This window comes from Canis lupus, chromosome 11, assembly GCF_003254725.2.
Source record: "Canis lupus dingo isolate Sandy chromosome 11, ASM325472v2, whole genome shotgun sequence".
NCBI lineage: Eukaryota > Metazoa > Chordata > Mammalia > Carnivora > Canidae > Canis > Canis lupus.
The window spans coordinates 35,089,277-35,113,500 of record NC_064253.1 but is presented as its reverse complement, the minus strand read 5'-3'; the positions used below and the strand labels follow the sequence as shown (position 1 = coordinate 35,113,500).

The window sequence follows — 24,224 nt, the reverse complement described above, 5'->3', positions numbered from 1 at the left end:
TTGGTTAAGCATTTGCCTTTGGCATAGATCATGATCCTCAGGTCCTGGGATAGAGCCTGCATCGAGCAGGGAGACCCTGCTTCTCCCTCTCCCTCTGCTGCTCCCCCTGCTGTGTTCTCTCTCTCTTTCTGTCAAATACATAAATAAAATCCAAAAAAAAAAAAAAAAAAAAGATTCTGCTCTCATCTTGGATGAAAACATCTTTTCCTTCCCTTCCCATCTTCTATACTTTTCTGAAGCAAGTCAGTATACGCTGCTTATCCTCAAGACAGGAGGGTAGAAATTAAACTCCCATCTCGTAGAGTGGAGAGGAATTACATACAGTATTTGGAATTTTATTTTATTTTATTTATTTAAATTAGTCACACAGAGAGAGAGAGAGAGGCAGAGACATAGGCAGAGGGAGAAGCAGGCTCCATGCACCGGGAGCCCAACGTGGGATTTGATCCCGTGTCTCCAGGATCGCGCCCTGGGCCAAAGGCAGGCGCTAAACCGCTGCGCCACCCAGGAATCCCAGTATGTGGAATTTTAGAAAGGACTTGACTCTTCTCCATTTATTTAATATTCAATCTTTTATTTATATCACTGTGGTCTTGTGGATATTTATTTTATGCTTTGGGTTATCATCTAATACTACTATATTAACCATGTTTCTGATGCTTTGACATCTTGCAGACCTGGAAAAGACTGTCCCTCCCAGGGATAGCCAATTCCTAGAGGGAGTAAAGGACTCTCCTTGGAGTGCTCCTTTCAAATGCAAACCAATGACTCCAGAGCCTTCATTATATCACCTCCTCTGTTGGGTTCTCACTCTCAGGACTGCTATTTCCCTGCCTTTAAATTAGCCAGGTCCAGGGGTACCTGGGTGGCTCAGTCGGTATGGCCTCTGACTCTTTATTTCAGCTCAGGTCATGATCTCAGGCTCATGGGATCCGGCCCCCCATTAGGCTCTGCACGCAGCATGCAGCCTGCTTCTTCCTCCTCCTCTCCTCTTACCATCCATCCCCCCACCCCCACCACACAGACACTCGTGCACACACTCTTTCTCTAAAATAAATAAAACTTTTTTAAAAATTAAAAATAAAAATTTGGAAATAAAAATAAATTATCAGGTCCAAGTATTAGGGGCAGCTGTATACCCCACAGCCACTGAAATGATGCAAACGAACCACTCCTAAAACCCCTTATCCTGCCTCATTTATTCCCTCTTGCAGAAACTCAATTAAGGCTCTTGCCCACACTTCCCCTCTGCTCCCTCTGGCTCCTGGGGTCCACACTGGTGCTTTCTTGGTGACCCCTGTGGTGTGGCATGCCCCTCCTCTTAGGAACTGTGTATAACACATTGTCTTCCATTGGTATTTGTCTCCTGATCTGTTAGCCCTCACCATACATAAATAACAATATAACCTACATTTTAAAAGTAAGTACTGACTTAATTTGTTCCTCAAACTGTTCTAGCTTTGGCCAAGGGGAGCTCTTTCAGATTGGCTCCGGTGTCCCTTTCATACAGACTCCTTGTCTTGTTTTCTGAGTACTTTCTTACTTTCTGTCATTACAAGATACTCCTGATTCATGTATTCCATATCCAGTGTCTAGAATAAATCATTTCTCCAAGGAGCCCTGTTTTGTTTTGTTTGTAGTTTTATGGTTTTATTAACACAAATATAACATGCACATAAGCTGTCTATTCATTTTCTTTGCTACCCAGCCTGGCATTGGGATTGGTGACTCTGATGGCCAGCTGGGCTGCTCATTCCACAATGGCTTTGCAGGTTCTTGGAGGATACATTGTGAGCAATCTCTGCACAATAAGATTTGTTGCACATCAGCAGCACTTCAAGCTCCTTGACATTGTGGACTAGGAACTTCTGGAAGCCACTGGGCAGCATGTGCTCTGTTTTCTTGTTGCTCCAGTAACCAATGTTGGGCATCAAGATCTGGCCCTTGAATATTCTGTGTACCCTATTGTCAATGCCTCTGGGTTTCCACCAGTTGTGCTTAATTTTGACTCCATATCGGTCTCACTGGTGCCAGATGAACTTCTTGGTCCTCTTTTGTTTCTTTTTTTTAAGATTTTATTTATTTATTCATGAGAGACACACACACACACAGAGGCAGAGACACTGGCAGAGGAAGAAGCAGGCTCCATGCAGGCAGCCCGACGTGGGACCCAATTCCGGGTCTCCAGAATCAGGCCCTGGGCTGAGAGCGGCGCTAAACCGCTGGGCCACCCGGGCTGCCCTTGGTCCTCTTTTTAATGATCCTTGGGCTTCACCAGAGGTCTGAGGGCAGACATGATGCCCAGCAATCGATGGCTGCCACCTCCGCAGGCAGCACCAAGGAAGAGAGCTTGTTTTGTTTTTTAATCGGAGGATGGTATTAGGATTGGGTTTTATAAATAAGGTTTTATGGGAACATAATCATTCTCATTCATTTTCATATTGCCTATGGCTGATTTTGCATTATGATAGCAGAGCTGAGTAGTTGCCAGAAGCTATATGGCCTGCAAAGCCTGAAATATTCACTATCTGGCCCTCTACAGAAAGTTGCTGACCTTTTCTAGATGAAAATGGTCGCTGTGCTTATTTTTATTAATATATGTTGAGGTTTTATGGAAGTCTAAAACATAGGATCTCATACTAGGAATCAACACTACATTTTCCCTCATGGCTTTTTGACTTTTACTGTTTATTTCTCCCCCATTCTTTTCCTCTATCAAGTGGTTCTCACTGCCTCTCTATGTAGATGGCTAAATTGTTGGGAGAAATTTCACCTTCTAGCTAGGTTAGAAGGGAGGAGATATATAATAAAGAAGAATCTAATGAGAACTGGCACCACCCGCTAGGATGGTAAAGAGAGCCGTCTACACCTCTGGTTACATGAGCTAGACCCAGGGAAAAGAAGCTATTCTTTTTCAACACAATTCCTCTTTTGCAAGTTGTCAAGTACCATTTTCAGAAAGACTATCCTTCCCTTGTATGTGACTAGACACTGTAGCTGAGAAAGAAACTACTCACCTTAGAGAGGTATGCATTGCTTTTTGGGTACATTTTTAAAAATTTTTATTTAAATTCAATTTGCCAGCATATAGTATAACACCCAGTGCTTGTCTCATTGTGTGCCCTCCTTAATGCCCGTCACCCAGTTACCCCATCCCCCTACCCACCTCCCCTTATGCAACCCTTTGTTAGTTTCCCAGAGTTGAGAGTCTCTTGTGGTTTGTCTTCCTCTCTAATTTTTCACCACTCAGTTTTCCCCCTTCCCTTATGGTCCCTTTCACTATTTCTTATATTCCACGTATGAGTGAAACCATATGATAATTGTCTTTCTCTGATTGGCTTATTTCACTCAGCATAATACCCTCCAGTTTCATCCACCTCTATGTAAGTGGTAGGTATTCATCCTTTCTGATGGCTGAGTGTGTGCGTGTGCGTGCGTGCGTGTGTGTGTGTATCTTCTTTATCCATTCATCTGTCGAAGGACATCGTGGCTCCTTCCAGTTTGGCTATTGTGGACATTGCTGCCATGAACATTGGGGTGCAGGTGTCCCAGCATTTCACTACATCTGTATCTTTAGGGTAAGTACCCAGTAGGGCAGTTGTTGGGTCATAGGGTAGCTCAATTTTAAACTACTTAAGGAACCTACACACTGTTTTCCAGAGTGGCTGCACCAGCTTGCATTCTCAACAGTGCAAGAGGGTTCCCCTTTTTTAACATCCTTGCCAACATTTGTTGTTTCTTGTCTTATTAATTTTAGCCATTCTAACCAGTATAAAGTGGTATCCCATTGTGGTTTTGATTTGTATTTCCCGGATGGCACGTGATGTGGAGCATTTTTTCATGTGCTTGTTGGCCTTGTGTAGGTCTTCTCTGGAGAAATGTTTATGTCTTCTGCCCATTTCTTGACTGGTTTGTTTCTTAGGTATTGAGTTTGATAAGTTTTTTATAGATCTTGGATACTAGCCTTTTATCTGATATCTCATATATCTTCTCCCATTCTGTAGGTTGTTTTTTAGTTTTGTTGACTGTTTTTAAGGTACATGTCCAAAGATATCAAGTTCATCAAATGCTGGGGACGATCTTCACCCTTCCAGAGTCAGCTGTGACTAAGCAAAATTCAGCTTCTCAGGTGCTCAAGTTTTCAAGTCCATACAAAAGCCTGAGGGATGGAATGTTCTCCTGCAGGGAGGGCAGGGATTTCCTCAGGGGGGTGGGCTTTGGGGCACCTGACTGGGGGCTATATTAGCTGGGGAGAGGTTGAAAAGGGATGAGGGAGGGGACATTTACATCAGATGCCCTCCTTTTTTTTTTTTAATTTATGATAGTCACACAGAGAGAGAGAGGCAGAGACATAGGCAGAGGGAGAAGCATGCACCGGGAGCCCGATGTGGGATTCGATCCCGGGTCTCCAGGACCGGGCCCTGGGCCAAAGGCAGGCGCTAAACCGCTGCGCCACCCAGGGATCCCAGATGCCCTCCTTTTGAAGACCTAGTCTGGAAGGCTCTCTCTGGTCTGGAGGAGGATAAAGAATAAAGTCTAACACAGTTGTAGCCTGACTCTGTGATGATGAAAGCCTATACCTAGTATACTGTGTGTCTGGTCAGGGAAGTCTGGACAGCTAAGATTCCCAGGAAAGAACAGTAAATGCTCTCCAATGGCTTAGTGGGGCCTCAGTAGAGACAGGACAAGAGACACACCAGCAGCATCGGGGCAGAGCCTCCTAAGGATTAGAGACAGCTGGACTGCCTTCTTCCTCAGGGCAGAAAAAGAGAGATCTGCACTGCTTTGCCCTTGTTAAAAAGAAAACCACATGGGGCTCCTGGGTGGCTCAGTTAAGTGTCTGTCTTCGGCTCGGGTCATGATCCCAGGGACAGAGCCTGAATCAGGCTCCCTGCTCAGCAAGGAGTCTGCTTCTTTTCCGTCTGCCCCTTCCTTGTCCTCCACGCCCCAGTTCTGCTCTCAATCTCTCTCTCATAAATAAATACATAAATAAATAAATAAATAAATAAATAAATAAATAAATAAATATTTTTTAAAAATAAAAAAAGAGAGGTGCCTCAGTCAGTTAAGCATCTACTTTTGGCTCAGCTTATGGTCCCAGGGTCCTGGAATGAAGTGCTGTGTCAAGCTCCCTGCTCAGCAGAGAGCCTGCTTCTCCCTCTCCTTCTCTCCCCCCTCCTCCTCTTGCTCATGCTCATTCTCTCTCTTTCACTCAAATAAATAAAGACTTTAAAAAAACTTTAAAAAGTAAAGAAATAAAACCACAGGCTCCAAATGGTGTCACTTAGGTTAAGGTGACAAGTCAATAAACCAGAGCTTGGTGCCTAATCTAACTGCAGTTCCAACCTCCCCCAGAAATGGAGTCTTAACCAGTCAGTCAGGGATTTTCTGACAGCATCAATGAGGTAATGTGTCAGAGGAGCCCTCTTACTCAAGACCTCCTTGCCATCTGAGTAAGGGAAGGTGAGCTTGCCAGAAACAATCCTTCCTTTTTTTTTTTTTTCTGCTAATAACTTTCTTGCTTTCTTCTTCTTATAAAAACCTTCTATTTTGTACAACTCCTTGGATCTCCATTTTATTTGCTAGATTGAATGCTGCTCTACTCATAAATTGTTTAATAAAAGCCAGTTAGGTCTTCAAATTTACTCAGTTGAATTTTGTTTCTTGATACTCTATTTTTTTGGTATATTTTTTTTATTGGAGTTCAATTTGCCAAAATATAGTATAACACCCAGTGCTCATCCCGTCAAGTGCCCCCCTCAGTGCCCGTCACCCAGTCACCCCCACCCCCCACCCACCTCCCCTTCCACTACTCCTTGTTCGTTTCCCACTCATTTTCTCTCCTTTCCCCTTTAATCCCTTTCACTATTTTTTATATTCTCTGAATGTTCTTGATATTCTATACTTCACACTTACACGCTGCTAAAGGGTGCCTGATAGAATTGCCAGATTTGACAAATAAAAATATAGAATAGGCACTTACATTTGAAATCCAGCTCTAAATAATGAACAATTAACTTTTCAGTGTAAGTATGTCTTGTACACTACCTGGAACATACTTATAGTAAGAACTGGTTGATCTGAAATTCAAATTAACTGTTCTTTATTTTATCTGGCAAACCCAATGCCTGGCCTTCAGTCTACTTCATAACCTTTCATATCAGCCCCTGGAGCTATAAGAAACTCTTCTCTGGCTCTCCTGAGAGAAAACAAAAGCTAAAGGCAGAAAGAGAGATGAGAGGATTGGCTCAGTTTTCCCTATGTGGGAAAAGTTCTGCATGCCAGGCTGGCATGATAGGCCACTGGTCAGCATCCAGGTGGTCCTTTCCTATCTCCACTCTGTTCTAACCAGTTGCAGCCATGGTGATGGGCTGCCAGGGTGGGGGTGGAGGTACAGGGCCACACACAGCTTGTTTCCATACACACCAGGCAGTCAGGAATATAACTATGTCTATCTAGTGCATGTCTATCTTGGGTAGGCACCTCACTCTGGTCCTGCTCCTTGCTACCTTTTCTACCTCAGGCTGGAAGAGGCTCTTTTCTTAGTACCCCTTATATCAACTCAGTGCTGATCCTTCTCCTCCCTTAGTCTTGAGACTCTCAGATATGACTCAGGTTGTTGGCCCACTTTCAATACTACTGACACCCACTCCTTGATCTTGCTTGCTCTCTTTTCTGCACAAAATGTGATCACCATTTTCCTCAGTTCATCCAGACATTTAAGGTTCAACTAAAGTGTTTTAGTCCTATGAAGTCTTTCCCATTCCAACCTGTACAGCTCTGTCCAAACTCTATTGGACAGACTCTAAATTGTCCTGTATACTTTACCACCTCGAAAGTTTAATTGGCCTATGTTTGTTTCTTTTGTATGTGTGTGTGTATTTTTAATTGAAGTATAATTGAGGCACCTGGGTGGCTCAGTGGTTGAGCATCTGCCTTTGGCTTGGGTCATGATCCCGGGGTCCTGGGATTGAATTCCACATCCAGCTCCCACAGGGAGCCTGCTTCTCTCTCTGCCTGGGTCTCTGCCTCTTTCTTTTTCTTTTCTTTTTTTTTTTTTTTTAAGATTTTATTTATGTATTTATGAGAAATACACAGAGAGAGAGGCAAAGCAGAAGAAGCAGGCTCCATGCAGGGAGCCTGACGTGGGACTCGATCCCGGGACTCCAGGATCATGCCCTGAGCTGAAGGCAGGCACTAAACCACTGAGCCACCCAGGTGTCCCTCTGCCTCTTTCTCTGTGTCTCTCTCGAATAAATAAATTCTAAAAATAAAAAGTTAAATGAAGTATAATTGACATACAATATCTTATTATTTTCAGGTATACATCACAGTGATTTGATATTTTTATACATCCCCATGATACATTTTTCTAAGATTTATTCATTCATTTTTTTGGGGGGGGGCAGACAGAGAGAAAGAGAGAGAGAGAGAGAGAGAGAGAAAGAGAGAATCCCAAGCAGACTTCTTGCTGAGCATGGAGCCTGATGCTGGACTTGATCCCAGGACCTCAAGACCATGACTTGAATTGAAACCAAGAGCCAGACTCCTAACCAATTACGCTACCCAGGCACACCCACATGATGTTTTTTTTTTTTTTAATTGTAAAGCAAAATCATAGCACTAAACATTTTTTAATCATATATACTGGCAACAACCCAAATGACTAAAAAATTTGAATAGCTTTCCAAATTTTATAATATTCACATATAGTTTGTATGGCTGTTGGCTGCCATATTTATCTTTCCAGCTTTTGCGATCTGAGAAGCAAGGCCCCCTCTCATCTAGCTCCAAAGCAACAATCCAAGAAAGTGATTAAAACAGCTTGGAATACATGCCCACAACAGAGTCTCCCCTTCCTTTGAACAATGTCTGGGGCTAGAGGAATGAGCAACTATGTTTGGCCAGATGTAGGTCACCCTGTGGCCACATGATTAGATACTGTGAATGACAGCTACACCAGAATCCAATTCAGAGTTGGCAAGTGGACTGGAGAAGAATAATTTCCCAAAGGAAGGGAGGCAATAATGAGCAGACAAAAACAACAGCTGTCTACAACAACCAAAATTCTCCTGATTTTTGGCAGAATGACCCAATCCCCCCAAATTTGGTCATCCTTTCAGGAACTGAAAACAAAGGTTTTGAAACTACTAAATTGAGGGCTGAACTCTCATTACCAGGTATTGGTAAAAGTTAGGAGACACTCTAATTTGAATGACGCTGATTTTACTTAGTTATGTCTTCTTTCATTTGATTGTCTGAATGAATTTTATAATAATCAGGTGGTATGAAATGGCTAAGAAGGGATTATTGTTCTTCTTTTAAAGAGGAGTTCACTGAGGCTTGAAAGAATGAAAACAATGTATAAAAAGCCTGTCTGGTAACACTCACCCATTGCCTGGAGTAAGTGAAGACTTTTCAGCCTTGTATTGTACATTTTTCACAAAGGAGGCTTCTAGAGATCAAAATTTCAGTGGATTTGGGGGGGGGGGGCGGGGAAGATGACTTTAGGGTATATAGTTTTATCTGTTGTTTTAAATGAAAAGACTTCACATCCTTTCAGAAATAAGGCAGAAGGAATGTTTAAATTGAATGAATACACCCACATAAGAAGGAATCAAAATTCTGCTTCCAAATCTAGATGATAGGCTTCTATGCCAACAATGTTTTGCTTTCTCATCAGCCATAAGTCTCCACTCATGTTTTTGTTTTTAAAGATGCCTATTCTCATATTATGTAATTGCTGTTCGAGTATAACTACCCACATAAGAAATTGCCAGCAAATTTCTGACTCATGGAGCAATTAAAAAAAAGTAGTCTTCTGAGTTCTGTATCCAAGTTCAGTGTTACCCTGCAATGTATTCTTTGAAAAATTATTCACATTTTTAGTAGATAATGTTTTAATTAAAGAACAACAAAAAATAAGTTTTCGATGAAAAGTCTTACTCTCAACCCATTTCACTGCCCCCAGACCCAATAGTAACCATTTTATCAGATATATATTTATGTGTCCAACTTTTCATATAAAGGTGAATATGAGGGATGCCTGGGTGGCTCAGTCAGTTAAGTGTCCACCTTCGGCTCAAGTCATGATCCCAGGGTCCTCTGATTGAGCCCCGCATCAGGCTTTCAGCTCAGTTCTCCCTCTCCCTCTGCTGCTGGCCCTGCTTGTGTTCTCTATCAAAGAAATAAAATCTTTTTTAAAAATGTGAAAATGAATGTGTATTCTTTAACTCCTTTTAAAACAGAAGACCAAGCACCTGGATGGCTGAATCCAGAGTCCTGGGATCTATTCCCATAGGTTTCCCTGCTGGTGGGGAGTATGCTTCTCCCTCTGCCTCTCCTCACTGGTTGTGCTCCCTCTCTCTCATGCTTTGACTCTCTCAAATAAATAAACAAATAAATAACTTAAAACAAAAGACAGTATTGTTCTAAATGTCGCTTTTTTTTTTTTTTTTTTTTTTGACTTCACACTGTATCTTAAAGATCTTTCCTATTAGGGGTGCCTGAGTGACTTAGTTGGTTAATCATTTGCCTTCAGCTCAGGTCATGATCTCAGGATCCTGAGATTGAGTCCCGCATTGGGTTTTGTGTTCAGTGGGGAGTCTGCTTCTCCCTCCCCCTCCGTACCTCCCCCTGCTCATGCTCTTTCTCAGATAAAGAAATAAAACCTTAAAAAAAAAATCTCTGGGGATCCCTGGGTGGCTCAGCGGTTGAGCGCCTGCCTTCGGCCCAGGACGTGATCCTGGAGACCCGGGATTGAGTCCTGCATCGGGCTCCCTGCATGGAGCCTGCTTCTACCTCTGCCTGTGTCTCTGCCTCTCTCTCTCTCTCTCTCTCTCTCTCTGTGTGCCTATCATGAATAAGTAAATAAAATCTTTAAAAAAAACTCTCATACTAGAGAGCTTTCATAAATAGAGAGCTTCTTCATTTATTTTTACAGCTGCATAGTCTTCCACCAAGTGGATATACATATTTATTTAAACAGTGCTCATTAAATTGCATGAGGATTAATCTCAAACTTTACAAACAATGCTGCAGTGGTTTATCTTATATGTAAGTCATTTTTTAAGGTACATATATTTTTGTAGGATAAAGTCCCAAAATTTATTTATTTGTTAAATAGTTAACAAATTTATTCATTCTTAGTGGTCTTTTTTTAAAGATTTTATTTATTTATTTATTCATGAGAGACAGAGAGAGAGAGAGAGAGAGAGAGAGAGGCACAGAGAGACACAGGCAGAGGGAGAAGCAGGCCCCATGCAGGGAGCCTGACAAGGGACTTGATCAGACCCAGGCTGAAGGTGGTGCTAAACCCCTGGGCCACCAGGGCTGCCCGATTCTTACAGAGTTTTCTTTATTTTTTATTTTTTATTTTATTTTTTTAAATTTATTTTTTATTGGTGTTCAATTTACCAACATACAGAATAACCCCCAGTGCCCGTCACCCATTCAGTCCCACCCCCCGCCCTCCTCCCCTTCCACCACCCCTAGTTCGTTTCCCAGAGTTAGGAGTCTTTACGTTCTGTCTCCCTTTCTGATATTTCCCACACATTTCTTCTCCCTTCCCTTATATTCCCTTTCACTATTATTTATATTCCCCAAATGAATGAGAACATATAATGTTTGTCCTTCTCCGACTGACTTACTTCACTCAGCACAGAGTTTTCTTAAAGCAGTACTACCCTTTTTCTCTTGGTGAAATCATTCTTTCTCCAATACTCATTTTAAACATTAACTACTCTGTGAAGACTTTCTGACCCCTTTTATGAAGATAGCGCTTTGCTCCCAACTTGGTGCTTTCACTGCCCATGTTTGTACCTCCATTATAGTCCTTAGTTAGCCCTTATTGGTAGGGTAGTTACCTCCACTGGTCTAAGATGTTAAAAAACAGGAATGCTATCTGATAACATTTCTGGTTGTTGTTGTTGTTGTTGTTGTTTTTAATAGGCTCTACAGCCAGTGTGGAGCCCAATGTGACCTTGAGCCCATCAAGACCCTGAGATCAAGACCTGAACTGAGATCAAGAGTTAGATGTTCAGGGATCCCTGGGTGGCGCAGCGGTTTGGCGCCTGCCTTTGGCCCAGGGCGTGATCCTGGAGACCCGGGATCGAATCCCACGTCGGGCTCCCGGTGCATGGAGCCTGCTTCTCCCTCTGCCTGTGTTTCTGCCTCTCTCTCTCTCTCTCTGTGTGTGTGTGACTATCATAAATGAATAAAAATTTAAAAAAAAAAAAGAGTTAGATGTTCAACTGCCTAAACCACTCAGGGGCCCCAATCTGCTATATTTTTGTAACCCCAGAACCATGGACAGTGTCTTGCATGCAGTAAAAGCTCCATACAGATGCATGAATGAATGAATGGGTGGATGAATAAATGAATATGATCAAAGAAATTGCTATTACTAGAGTAAGTTCCAAAAATTATGATCCTATGGAGAAGCTGGGGCAAATATCAGTGTGCAATACTACTGTGTGTTTTTATGCTTTAAGATTTGGCCTGGCTGGGTGAGTTGCCTGAAAGAAGTTCTGGACTCACAGTAGGACACACTGAATTCACATAATCAACATAATCAATAATTGAGATGTGTCCTGGATAAGGTTCATATGGAGGCAAGCATCTGAGGCTGATCTTCTATAACTTAAGAAAAAATGGATTAATTGTGCAAGCTCACAAGAGAAGGCAAAGTGAAACGACCAAGTCTCAGGAAGAGTAGGTTGGTCCTTCACAAACAGGAAGAGCTTGTGGGCTTTTCTCTTGAACATTGCTGACTCAGCTCTTACTATGTTCTGTCTCTAAGTTCTCAGAGTTTGCAGGCAAGAACCTGTTAGGTTACCAGTCCCTTTCCTTGGATCACTTAGACTTAGCTTAAGGATAAGATGATGGCATGGTAACATTGACCTGGCCTTTTCGGAAATCATTATGTTCCATGCAGCCACTGTAATTTTTGGCTGCAAGAGTGGCCATGGTAACAAGGCAATGGGCTTCCTATCAAGTCTGTACAGCAAAATGATAAAAAGAGCCCTGGGACAAGTAGAAATCAGGTCAGTAGGGCAGGAAATCCAACAGGAGAGCAAAAAGAAGTCCAGCCATCAAGACTTGGGCAATAGGTCAGTATTAGACTGGCGGCCGAATATGGAGTTGAAGTCATCTGAGCACATCTGGCCCCAGGTCAAGATTGGTTCTGGGAATAAGAAGAGGATTGAGCCTGCCCTTGGGATATGAGTGGGGAGCCAATAAGAAGGATGTACAGTCTGGGAACCAGGCTAGGCCTTACACGCCCTATTGCTCCATGCAGATCTCAGAGCAGAGCTACTTAGGTGTTTCTCTTCACTCATCAGCCAACTGACACTATAAAGGACAGGCCTAGCCTACATTGATCCCAATAAAGTGTATCAACAAAAATGCTTACACATGTCATTCTTTCAACTATGGGTGCTTTTTAAAAAATAAATCTTTTAAAACATTTTATTTACTTATTTGAGAGAGAGAACAGGCAGGGAGAGGGGAAAAGGGAGAGGGAGAAGGAGAAGCAGGCTCCCCGCTAAACACAGAGCCCAATGCAGGGCTCTATCCCAGGATCCTGAGGTCATGACTTGAGCTGAAGGTAGACACTAAACGACTGAGCCACTCAGGTGCCCTTACCCAACAATTTCTCAGGCATTGCCTTCTCTACTTTTTAGGATTGGTTCATAAAAGTTATTTTAAAACTTTCTCCCCTATTTTTTAGTAGTGAATATAATTTTTTCAAATTGAAATCCTTACTTCGAATTCCAAAATGTAAACCAAATGTAATTGGGTGTGCAAAAAGTTACCACATCAACAACAGAGAAAAAAAAATCCTGTTGGCAGAAAAGTGGTTTTTGTATTGGGGAAGACTTCTATGTATAGAAAGTGTGGTTTAAACTTCCACATACCAGAAAAGAACAGAAATGTGGAGGTGGAGGGATTGATAAAAGAGAGTGGAGTAAGGGGTCAGTAAGAGAGTGGTAGGCTGGAGCTCAAGTCCCCTGAAATAGATTGAGGGAATTTTTTGAGTGGAGTGTATCTAATATTCAGTTTTATAGTGTTAGTTTTCTGTGATGAAATGTGTATTCTCAGTGCCTGACATTAAGCTTTCTGATCATAATGTAAGCATCTGACTTAAAGCTTTTGATCGCTGAGGCATCCATTCCAAAGTCATCTCTCTGGAATAAACATATTTCTAGCTCTGCCATAGCTATGATTAGGAAACTAGATAAGAAACTCTGTCAGCCCTACTCATGAAGTTTCCTATCAGAAAGCCCTGGATAACCTAGATAACTGAAAACTTGAGGGACCTCACTTCTCCCTTCCTGTGTCCTAATTCCTGCTCTTATGTTTTAAATTCACCAATAAAGTAAACCTCAAGGGCAGCCCACGTGGCTCAGTGGTTTGGTGCCTGCCTTGGGCCCAGGGCATGATCCTGGAGACCCGGGATCGAGTCCCACGTCGGGCTCCCTGCGTGGAGCCTGCTTCTCCCTCTGCTTGTGTCTCTGCTTCTCTCTGTCATGAATAAATAAATAAAATCTTTAAAAAAAATAAAGTAAACCTCAAAACTGTAGGCACCCCACCTTCCACCCTAAAGAAGGCAGAGGCCCAGGTCTTTGCTTGGTCTCCACCTCTTGCTACCCATGACCATCCTCTGTGGCCCTGTGACCTGCCATGTACCCTCTCAGATTTATAATACTGCTTGTTTCTCCAAATTTCCTGATGGTTCTTTTTTTTTTTTTTTTAAGATTGATTGATTGATTGATTGATTCAGAGAGAGCAAGAGAGAGGCAGAGAGACACAGGCAGAGGGAAAAGCAGGCTCCAGGCAGGAAGCCTGATGTGGGACTTGATCCAGGGTCTCCAGGATCACACCCCAGGCTGCAGGCGGCACTAAACCACTGCGCCACTGGGGCTGCCCTCCTGATGGTTCTTTTGCTTAGACACATCTTGCGATCACTAAGAACCACAAGGGCTGGTCCAGCCAAAATATTGGCTTTGATAGGGAAATATCTGCAGGGGTTCACCACAAATAGTATGGGCAATAGCAGGTGCCCAGGCATTCCTAGTGATAGCATCACTATTAGCAGAGTGAAGCCAATAGAAAAATTGGCTATTCCTCAAAATTCCCTATTCCTCAATGTCTCTACAACTTTCCAATACATATGAATATCCTTTTGTGCATGGGGTGCTTGGTTTGTTTGGCAGGTAGGTGGGGGTAAAAAAAATACAGGATAGGACTAAGTTCCACATAAACTAATTTACTGAAAGCAGAAACAATCATTTATCAAGTGCTTCTAAATCCCAGTCACTATATTTGGTACATTTAGATTTCAAGACAAGCCTAGGAACTAGGTACTTTTGTCACCTAATGACCTGTCATAGCCACTAACTCAGGAAATGAATGGATGATTCCTGACATACTGCTGTGGCCAGCTGATCCATCCAGGGGAATCCTAAGGGGGCTGGACAAATCGAAACACAGCTCCTGGCTGGGTTTGTCAACACTGTTGCCAAATAAACTTGGATAAACTCATTACAAGAGAAGCCAATAACTTGGCTGTAGCCGAGGGAGGTGGCAGCCTCAAGCCTTTAACAACTGACCTTTCTGCTGGCAAGATGGATGCCTAGGGTCTTTACAGGAAGACATTTAGGTCTTCCTAAATGTGCAACAGAGCAGGCAGGGAGCAAGTGATCACAGGTGGGGGGTCAGCATGTGTTTAGCACATGATGGGCAGAGAGGGGTGTGTGAAAAGGGGTGTGGTCTTCTAGCCATTCTGTTGCTAGTAGGTCTTTTCTGGCCTGGGAATTGGAATGTTCCAATCATGGAAAAACATCTTCCTCAATGTCTCAAGAAAGTAAGGTAAGAAATAACTATTGGAAGGGTGCCTGGGTGGCTCAGTCAGTTAAGCGTCTGCCTTTGGCTCAGGTCATGATCTCAGGGTCCTGGAATCGAGTCCTGAATCGGGCTCCCTGCTCAGTGGCATGTCTGCTTCTCTCTCTCCTTCTGTGATCTCTCTTGGTCTTGCTCTCTTGCAAATAAATAAATAAAATCTTAAAAAAAAATAACCATTGGGGTCTATATTTGAACAAGAGGACTTGTTGACTCTGTTTCAGAGATTTTTTTAAAAGATTTTTATTTATTTATTCACAAGAGACACACACAGAGAGAGGCAGAGACATTAACAGGGGGAGAAGAAGCAGGCTCCATTCAGGGAGCTGGATATGGGACTCGATCCCTGAATTCTGGGATCACATCCTGAACCAAAGGCAAATGCTCAACTGAGCCACCCAGGCATCCCTGTTTTAGAGATATTAAAACTAAAGTCTAAGGGTACCTGGGTGACTCAGTCAGTTAAACAACCAATCAACTCTTGATTTCAGCTTAGGTCATAATCTCAGGGTCTTGAGCTGGAGCTCCATGTCAGCCTCTGCACTCAGTGAGGAGTCTGCTTGAGATTCTCTTCCTCTCCCTCTGCCCCTCCCATTCCTGAGCTTGGTGCTCTCTCTCCCAAATAAATAAATCTAAAAAAAAAAAAAAAAAAAAAAAAAAAAACAAACTCTTGAAGTCTAGAGAAAATTCATATCTTATACAAAGTTACCCAGGGTATTAGTAGTGAGGGTAGGATTTAAATTTGGATTTGCCTGACTCTACAACCCATTTCATACTCAGTCACTGTCCTATATGAGTGCTCATTGGGGTGGCAACTTGGAACTAGTAGCAAGCTATGCTTTCTCTTTTTTGTTTTCCTCCTGAATTTGTTTTAGTTTTGCTATTAAACGATTTTATATTTAATAAGTAAAAAAAAAAATCCTAAATATAAACATAGCATTAACTTATGTTGATAATAATATGCGGTATTTATGTGTTATTACATAACTTAGAGACTGAAGGAGTAACGGGTTCTATACTTTTCTTCCACCATAAATGATACTAAAGCTGAATAAAACATATGAAAAGAGCTGTTTTCAGGCATCGGACAATAGATAGCATGGGCTATAATCCTTGAAAGGAGGAAAATAAGTGATGTATGCTCTAAGTTTTCCTCTGATTTATGCCCGTGGACATTCTCCAGACCGCAGAACACAGAGCCTAAGTTAAAAGCAAAGTTTGAAGAGCTGATAAGGTTGGAATATGTGGGACAAGGAACCAAAGAGCAGTCACTATACTAGGGGACCAGAGGGGGAGAAAAGAGCCAGAAATATTCATGTGGTAATTCCTTTGGCTCCCTGACTAAGGTTGGGTTGCAAAACCTAGCAAAGCAAAACTTAGCAAAGCAAAAACTGAAAGAAGTAGATGAGTCCACAATTATCCTGGGAGATTTGTTTAATTTTTTAATTTTTGTGTTACCTTTAAGAAAGATATATATATTCACTTATTTTCGAGAAAGAGGGCATGAGCAGGGGGAGAGGGACAAACAGACTTCATACTGAGCACAGAGCCCCATATGGGGCTTGACCCCCTGACCCCCAAGATCATGACCTGAGCTGAAATCAAGAGTCTCAAGCTCAATGGACTGAGCCACTCAGGCACCCCTATACTTAGAGATTTTAACTGTCCTTTCACTAATGGATAGAACAAAAAGACACACAAGGAGTGCCTGGGTGGCCAGGTTGGTTAAGCATCCAACTCTTGGTTTCAGCTCAGGTCATGATCGGGTCATGGGATCAAGCCCCATGTAGTGCTCTGCTTAGCACCAGAGTCTGCTCAGGAATCTCTCTCTCCCTCTCCCCCTGCCCTGCCTGCTCATGCTCTCTCAGATAAATAAATTAATTAAATCCTTAAAAAAAATCATGGATATAGAGACAGACAGGAAGATGGTGGCAGAGTAGGAGGATACTTGGCTCACCTTGTCCCATGAACACACTAGATAACTATTAAATCATCCTAAATACCTAGAAATAGACCTGAAGACTGACAGAACAAATTTCACTACTAAAGGGAGAGAAGAGGCCACATTGAAGAAGAAAGTATGGAGAAGTGGTTTAAAGAAGAAGTGGATTCTTGTTGCTGTGGAGGGGAGGAAGCTGTGGTCTCAGAGAAGGCAGAGAGAGAGAGAGAGAGAGAGAGAGAGAGAAGCACAGAGAACATTTCCCCATAGCAATTGGCTTGGAAAATAAGAGGGGCTGAATTTTGTGAATTCTCACCTCCAGCTTAAAGCTTGGAGTTTTAAAGGTCAGTGGCCTTGGCCAGGATAGAATACTGTGCTGCTCTTGGAGGCAAGGCAGGCAAACAACCCAGGGGGAGAGAGTGTGGAGGCAGCTATCTGAAGAGCACCTGGGGCACACAGTGGGGAGATTATTCACTCTTCTTGGGGTTCATCCCCGATAGGCAGCATTCACTGAGAGCCTCTCTGGGAACAAAGGAGCCTCTCTGGGAAGAAAGGAGCCACCCCTCCACTCCTCAGCATAATTACAGAGCCACATAAAGGAAGCAGAGCAGTGCTGACACCAGCAGCCTAACTGGCTTATACCAAGCCCCAACCCCCAGTGCTCTGGTGGAACTGCCATTCTCTGTCAGGTTTGCCTCAGCCCCACCATGAGATGCCTCCCCCAGAAGACTAGCACAAACTCCTGCTCATACCACATGTCCTGATCAGAGAGGTTTGAAAGATCTCAGTTCTCATAGAGGTGGTAACAGGTCTAATTTCACAAGCAGACTAGAGCACACCTACTTAAAACTCACCACTTTCAGGCCAGGGACCAAAAACTGCCAAGAGCAGACAAGGAAAGTCTCTGCAGATGACTAGCCTTAAGGATAGAAGGGCCAGGACACAATAGTAGAGCACATGCAGCACATACTAGTGATACTACCTGAAGCACTAGACATTACACTAGACATTATGTAACCTATTCTTCATAAGGCCATTACTTTCAGGAGCAGGATACATATCTGGCTTTTCTAAAACAGAAAAGCAAGCAGAGACTTAGACAAAATTGTTGTGCCCAAGATCACGAATCCGAGAAACCACCAAGGAGCCGACACCGATGCAAACACACGAGGGTTTATTTACAAGCTCAAGCTTGGGTCCAAGTGTACCCGGAACAGCAGAGCAGGGACTTGGACCCCGAGGTGGGTTTCAGCTTAGTTTTAAGGACTGGTCTAGGGGACCTCCAGAAGGTGTGGAGCAATTCCTCAAGTTCTGTTTACATTTTGATATGGGGCCTTCAAGGGCATTGAGCTTTGTTCTTATTCTAATAGGGGCTTCCTGCCACTGGCTTGGGCTCTGTTTTTATTCTAAATGGGGCTTTCTAGGATGTTAAGCTGTAAGCTGTTTTCTTCCTGTAACTGAAGTAAGGTAAAGTTCAGCTCTTACTCACAGGGGCCCAGGATGGCTGTACTTGTGCTAACGCTGAACTTAAAGTGGAATGGCCTTAATTTTCTCGGCCTCCACATTTCCCCCTCTCAGAGGAACCTATGGAAGGACCCAATCATGGGTCCAGGCTGCTCTCAGAGTGAGCCAGGGGGAATGATTAAACCAGGATTCTAACCAACCTTGTTGCTATTCTCGCTCCCATTTACATTCCAGCGAAGAAGCAACATCCTACGTTTAAGGCAGCACATAACCCCTCCCCCTCATCGTTTGCTGTAAGAAGACTAATTCTAATCTCCTTCTATTTTGAAAGACAACCTCAGACTAGGGAGTCTTGGAGGTGGGAAATAAGTGAAAACTGCACAGTCTTAGCTTTAGGGGATTGTCTTTGTCCGGTTGGCTTTTCCATTCTGGAACAAAGTCCTTGAGAACGGCGAGTGGGTCAGCGGGCTGGACTTGGGTGTAGTGGACCCAGGGAGTAATCCCGTCGACCTTGAGAGCGGTGGGAGTGGTCAGGATCACGATGTAAGGTAAGGTCCCTTCCAGCGAGGTTGAAGTGTCCGGTGTTGGTATCTCCACACGTACACCCAGTCACCTGGCCCATGTCGATGGGGTTCTGGGGGTGGCCCAGTCTCATAGAGCCCTCAGCTTAGGCCACACCTGCTCATGGGTTCGTTGTAACATTTGGAGGGAGAAAAGAAGTTGGTGATCATCAAATTCAGCAAGCACCTCAGGTTTTAAATTGGGGTAATAGGTGGAGGAAGACCGAACATGATCCCATCTTATATGGGGAGTTCCTCACCCTATATAGGGCGAAGGAGAGGAGTCACCCAGTCCCCGCCAGTCTCCAGGGTTAATTTAGTTAAGGTCTCCTTTAATGTTCTGTTCATCCTCTCTACCTGTCCTGAGCTCTGGGGCCTATGTGCACAATGTAATTTCCAATCTGCCCCAAGTACTAGTGCCACTCCCTATGTTACCTTAGAGACGAATCCTGGGCCTTTGTCTGACCCAATTTTAACAGGAAAACCATACCTCGGTAAGATGTCTTCCAGCAGTTTCTTGGTCACGGTCTGTGCCGTTTCATGTTTGGTGGGAAATGCCTCTGTCCATCCTGAAAAAGTATCTACAAACACTAGTAAATACCTGTATCCGTATTTTCCAGGTTTTACCTCAGTGAAGTCCACTTCCCAGTAGGCACCTGGGTGGTCCCCCCCGAAGCCGGGTGCCCGGGTTAGATCCATGGGCGGTGGCATTAGTTAACTGGCATGCGTGGCAGCTTGCCACAATCTGCTCGATCTTTGCTCCAGAGTCTTTAATAGTGATCTTTGCATGTCGTATGAGGTCTTCCGTCTTCCTTGTCCCCATGTGAGGACTCCGATGCATTTGGGATAGGCCTCGCCGTCCTAGTTCCTCTGGCAGGATGATGCTGGAGTCTGCGGCCCTCCACCAGCCACGCAAGCGCTGGGTCACAGGCAAGCGTTTGATCCAGTGTAAATCAGCATCAGTATAGTTGGGGGTGTCCGGCAGGGTCGGTGCCCCCGGATCGGGTAGCGTGGTTGCTAAGACCTCGGTCGCCAAAAGGGCCGCCTCCTTTGCTTTTAAATCGGCTCACCGGTTTCCCCCGCTACTGGCGTTGTCTGCCTTTTGGTGCCCCGGACAGTGGGTGACGGCCCGGGCCTTGGGCAGCCGGACGGCCCTCAGGAGTTCAAGGATCTCCGTTTGGTTTTGAACAGTCCTTCCCTCTGCTGTCAGGAGCCCTCCCTTCCTCCCTGTAAAGGGCTCCGTGGAGGTGAGCGGTGGCGAGGGCGGACCTGCTGTCGGCGTAGATGCTGATTCGTTTACCTTCCCCCATGGTCAGCGCCTTGGCCAGTGCGGTCAGTTCTGCCCTGAGCCGAGGTCCGGCTGCCCGTGGCCCCGCCCAGACGGCCGCCGTCTCCGTGGTTACGGCTGCCCCCCCCCTCCCCCATCTGACTCCTTCTCGGACAAAACTGCTGCCGGCCGTGTCCCAGGTGGCCTCCGCATTCGACAGTGGCTGGTCCTGGAGATCAGCTCTGACTCCGTGCCCCTGTGCCAAAATTTCTTGACAGTCATGCAGAGGGGGGGTCCCAGTCTGGGTTAGGGAGTAGCGTTGCCAGATTCAGGGTTGTTGGTGGCTTAAATAAAATTCTGGTAGGGTTCAGCAGTAGGCTCTGATAATGGGTCAGACAGGCATTGCTGATCCAGCGGTCTGGGGGCTGTTTGAGTGCCCCTGCAATAGCATGTGGGGGGGTAACGTGCAGTTCTTGCCCCATGGCCAGTTTGTCTGCATCCTTGACCATAGTGGCCACCGCAGCAATAATTCTTAAGCATGGGGGCCATCCAGCAGCCACCGTGTCCAGCTTTTTGGGGAGATAGGCTATGGGTCTCTTCCAGGGCCCTAAGTACTGGACAAGGACCCCTTTTGCCACCCCGTCTTTCTCGTCCACATACAGGTAGAAGGGCTTGGCTAGATCGGGCAACCCAAAGGCCGGGGCAGACAGTAAGGCCTGTTTAAGGTCATTAAAGGCTCTGTTCATGGCCTCTGTCCATTCAAACTTTTGCTGGTGCCTGGTGACCTCATAGAGGGGTCTGGCCATCTCAGCAAAACCCGGAATCCATAAGCGACAGAACCCTGCTGACCCCAGGAATTCACGTACCTGGCGGACAGTTTGCGGCTGTGGGATTCTTAAGACAGTTGCCTTCCGTGCATCTGTCAACCATCTTTGTCCATCCTTTAATTTGTACCCAAGGTAGCTCACCTCTGCTCTGCAGATCTGGGCTTTTTTAGCTGAGGCCTGGTATCCTAGGGCCGCTATGGTCTGGAGCAAGTCCCTGGTGCCTTGCAGGCACATGTCCTGGTCCTCTGCCGCCAACAGGATATCATCTACATATTGTAATAAAGTCAAATGAGGGTGCTCGGAGCGGAACTCACCCAAGTCTTCGTGTAAGGCCTCTTCGAAGATGGTCGATGAATTTTTGAATCTTTGTGGTAGTCGAGTCGAGGTGAGGGGGCCATTGATGCCTTTCTCAGGGTCCGTCCATTCAAAGGCGAAGAGGTCTTGGCTCCTGGGTGCTAAAGGCAGGCTGAAAAAGGCATCTTTTAAATCTAACACCGTATACCAAGTTTTGTCTGGAGGCAGGGTGGAGAGGAGGGTGTATGGGTTTGGGACCGTAGGGTGCATATCCTCTACTCGCCGGTTGACTTCCCTCAAGTCCTGGACTGGCCTGTAATCGTAGAGTGCGGTTTCTGAACCAGCAGCAAGGGAGTGTTCCAGGCCGATTGGCAGGGCCTTAATATGCCCGAGTCCAGTAGTTGCCGTATGTGGGGTGTGATTCCCTTTCGTGCTACTAGAGGCATGGGGTATTGGCGGACCCTGACAGGGTCTGCCCCTGGCTTTAGTTCTATGTATATGGCTGGTTGATGCTGGGCCAGCCCGATTCCCCCAGTTTCTGCCCACGCTTGGGGAAATTCCCGCAGCCAACAGTCAATGTCAGTCATTGGGGCTGAGGGCATTTGGTGGAGATATTCGTCTTCTAAACTCAGGACAAGCACCTGAATCGGGTGCCCCTTCTTGTTTAGGACTTTTGCCCCTTCGGGGTGGAAGCAAATTTGTGCCCCCTTCTTGGTGAGCAAATCCCGACCTAACAACGGATAGGGACACTCAGGGATGACCATGAAGGAGTGGGATACCCGGCCCCTGCCGAAATCCAGTTCTTCGGGTAGTCCATGAGTATTGTTTGGTGCCCGTGGCCTCTTGCACCCATGAAGTTTTGTTTGCCAATTTCCCTTGGGTTTGTAATAAAACCGAATGTTGTGCCCCAGTGTCCACTAGGAATTCAACAGGTTGCCCCTCCACTTTAAGAGTTACCCTGGGCTCTGGGAGGGGTGCCGAACCCCGACTCCCCTAATTGCCTAATCGGCCAGGTCCTCCATTTTCAAGATCTTGGCAGGGGCCTTAGATCTTTTGTTAGGGCAGCTTTTTACCCAGTGGCCCTCTTCTTTGCAATAAGCACATTGGTTTTTGTTCAGCTTAGGGCGCTCCCGATGGGGACCAGGGCCATCCTCCTTACCTGTCCCTGAAGCCAGCTTCTTGAGGTGCCTCCGTCTTTCCTGTGGGTCATCCCAGGTTGTGGCCAGCAGGATCTTGGCCAGGTTTCGGGTCTGCCAGTCACTTAGTTTGGTTTGTTGTTCTTTCGGACTTTCTCTATTATTATAGACTCGTTCTGCTACTATCACTAAGTCCTGCAAGCTCTTCTCTCCCAGTCTCTCTACTCTTTGCAATTTCTTTTTAATGTCTGGAGCGGCCTGGTTAACAAAAGCCATGATAATTGCAGCCTTTGTTTCCGGGGCTTCTGGGTTCATAGGGGTGCGCTGCCTAAAAGCCTCTATGACTCTCTCTAAGAAGGCTGCTGGACTCTCATCCTTACCCTGTCTCACATCATAGACCTTGGCCAGATTGGTCGGCTTGAGACCTGCCATTAGAGTCTGGCGGTGGACCCGGAGTCTCTCCTTACCTTCAGCCGAGTTGTGTGCTTTGGGGGGTAAAAAGGGTTTTAGCCAAGGAGGGGAATTTTCGGTCATGTCCTGCCAGGCCAGGATGTTGGGCACCTGGTCAGGGTGGCCATCGGGTTTGTCCCTGAAGATCACGGCCTTAACCTGTAAGATAGTAGGTAGGTGGAAAGTTCCTTCTCGGGGCAGTCCCACGCCAAAGGCTGGCCATTCTGATATGCGATAGATTTGTAATCTCCTTCTCCTTATGTAAACAGTTATGACAGTTAACAAAGACACAGTAACACAGACAAATGCACAAACAGTTAACAAGGACATAGTAACACAGACAAACGTCCCAGTGCGGCCGCAGAGAGAAAACAGAAAGCACCGCGAAGGGCTGGCAGTCAGGCCTCCTTAAAGATGAGGACCTCCGTCTTCTTTACAGGTGAGGACCCCGTCCTCCCAGTGGGGGCAAGGGACATCTCCTCGAGACCCCCAGTCAACGGCCCACCAGCGTGTCCGCCTAAGCCAATGCCGACCTAATACAGATCGGAATTCCTTCAGGTTAGAGCTCTCAGAAATATGCGTGCAAAAGGTGGAAAAAGTTGAGTGCACTCACCATGTGTGAAACCCTCCGGATAGGGTCCTGGGGGTCTCTCGGATCCCGGACGAGCCCCCAAATGTTGTGCCCAAGATCACGAATCCGAGAAACCACCAAGGAGCTGACACCAATGCAAACACACGAGGGTTTATTTACAAGCTCCAGCTTGGGTCCAAGTGTACCCGGCACAGCAGAGCAGGGACTTGGACCCGGAGGTGGGTTTCAGCTTAGTTTTTTATAGGCTGGTCTAGGGGATCTTCAGAAGGGGTGGAGGAATTTCTCAAGTACTGTTTACATTTTGATATGGGGCCTTCAAGGGCATTGAGCTCTGTTCTTATTCTAATAGGGGCTTCCTGCCCTTGGTTTGGGCTCTGTTTTTATTCTAATATGGGGCTTTCTAGGATGTTAAGCTGTAAGCTGTTTTCTTCCTGTAACTGAAGTAATGTAAATTTCAGCTCTTATTCACAGGGGCCTGGGATGGCTGTACTTGTGCTAACGCTAAACTTGAGGTGGAATGGCCTTGATTTTTCTCGGCCTCCACAGTCTGTGACCACTAAACCAGCCCTGCAAGAAATATTAAAGGGGACACTTTAGAGAGACCAAAAGTGACAGTATAAAGGCAAAAAACACAAAAGCAGTGAAAAAGAATATTTCTGTGAAAGTCAAAGAACTCACACATGCAAAAGGATATTAAATATAATAACATATACCTAAAACATGGGATAGATTCAGACTTAAAGACCATAAATTTAATATAAACTAATATTTGCAAAAGAGGTTATAAACAAATC

At 45.0% G+C, this 24,224-nt stretch overlaps 1 protein-coding gene across 1 annotated transcript; it reads right to left on the bottom strand.

Moving 5' to 3' along the window:
- Window positions 1-17,997: 17,997 nt before the first annotated feature.
- Window positions 17,998-23,325, bottom strand: LOC112650405 (uncharacterized). The gene is given in 7 exon segments (XM_049116138.1): window positions 17,998-18,982; window positions 19,355-20,083; window positions 20,085-20,435; window positions 20,437-21,575; window positions 21,578-22,050; window positions 22,052-22,254; window positions 22,257-23,325. Coding segments are annotated over 6 exon segments (3,669 nt in total). The 5' UTR covers window positions 23,169-23,325; the 3' UTR covers window positions 17,998-18,982; window positions 19,355-19,492.
- Window positions 23,326-24,224: the final 899 nt, after the last annotated feature.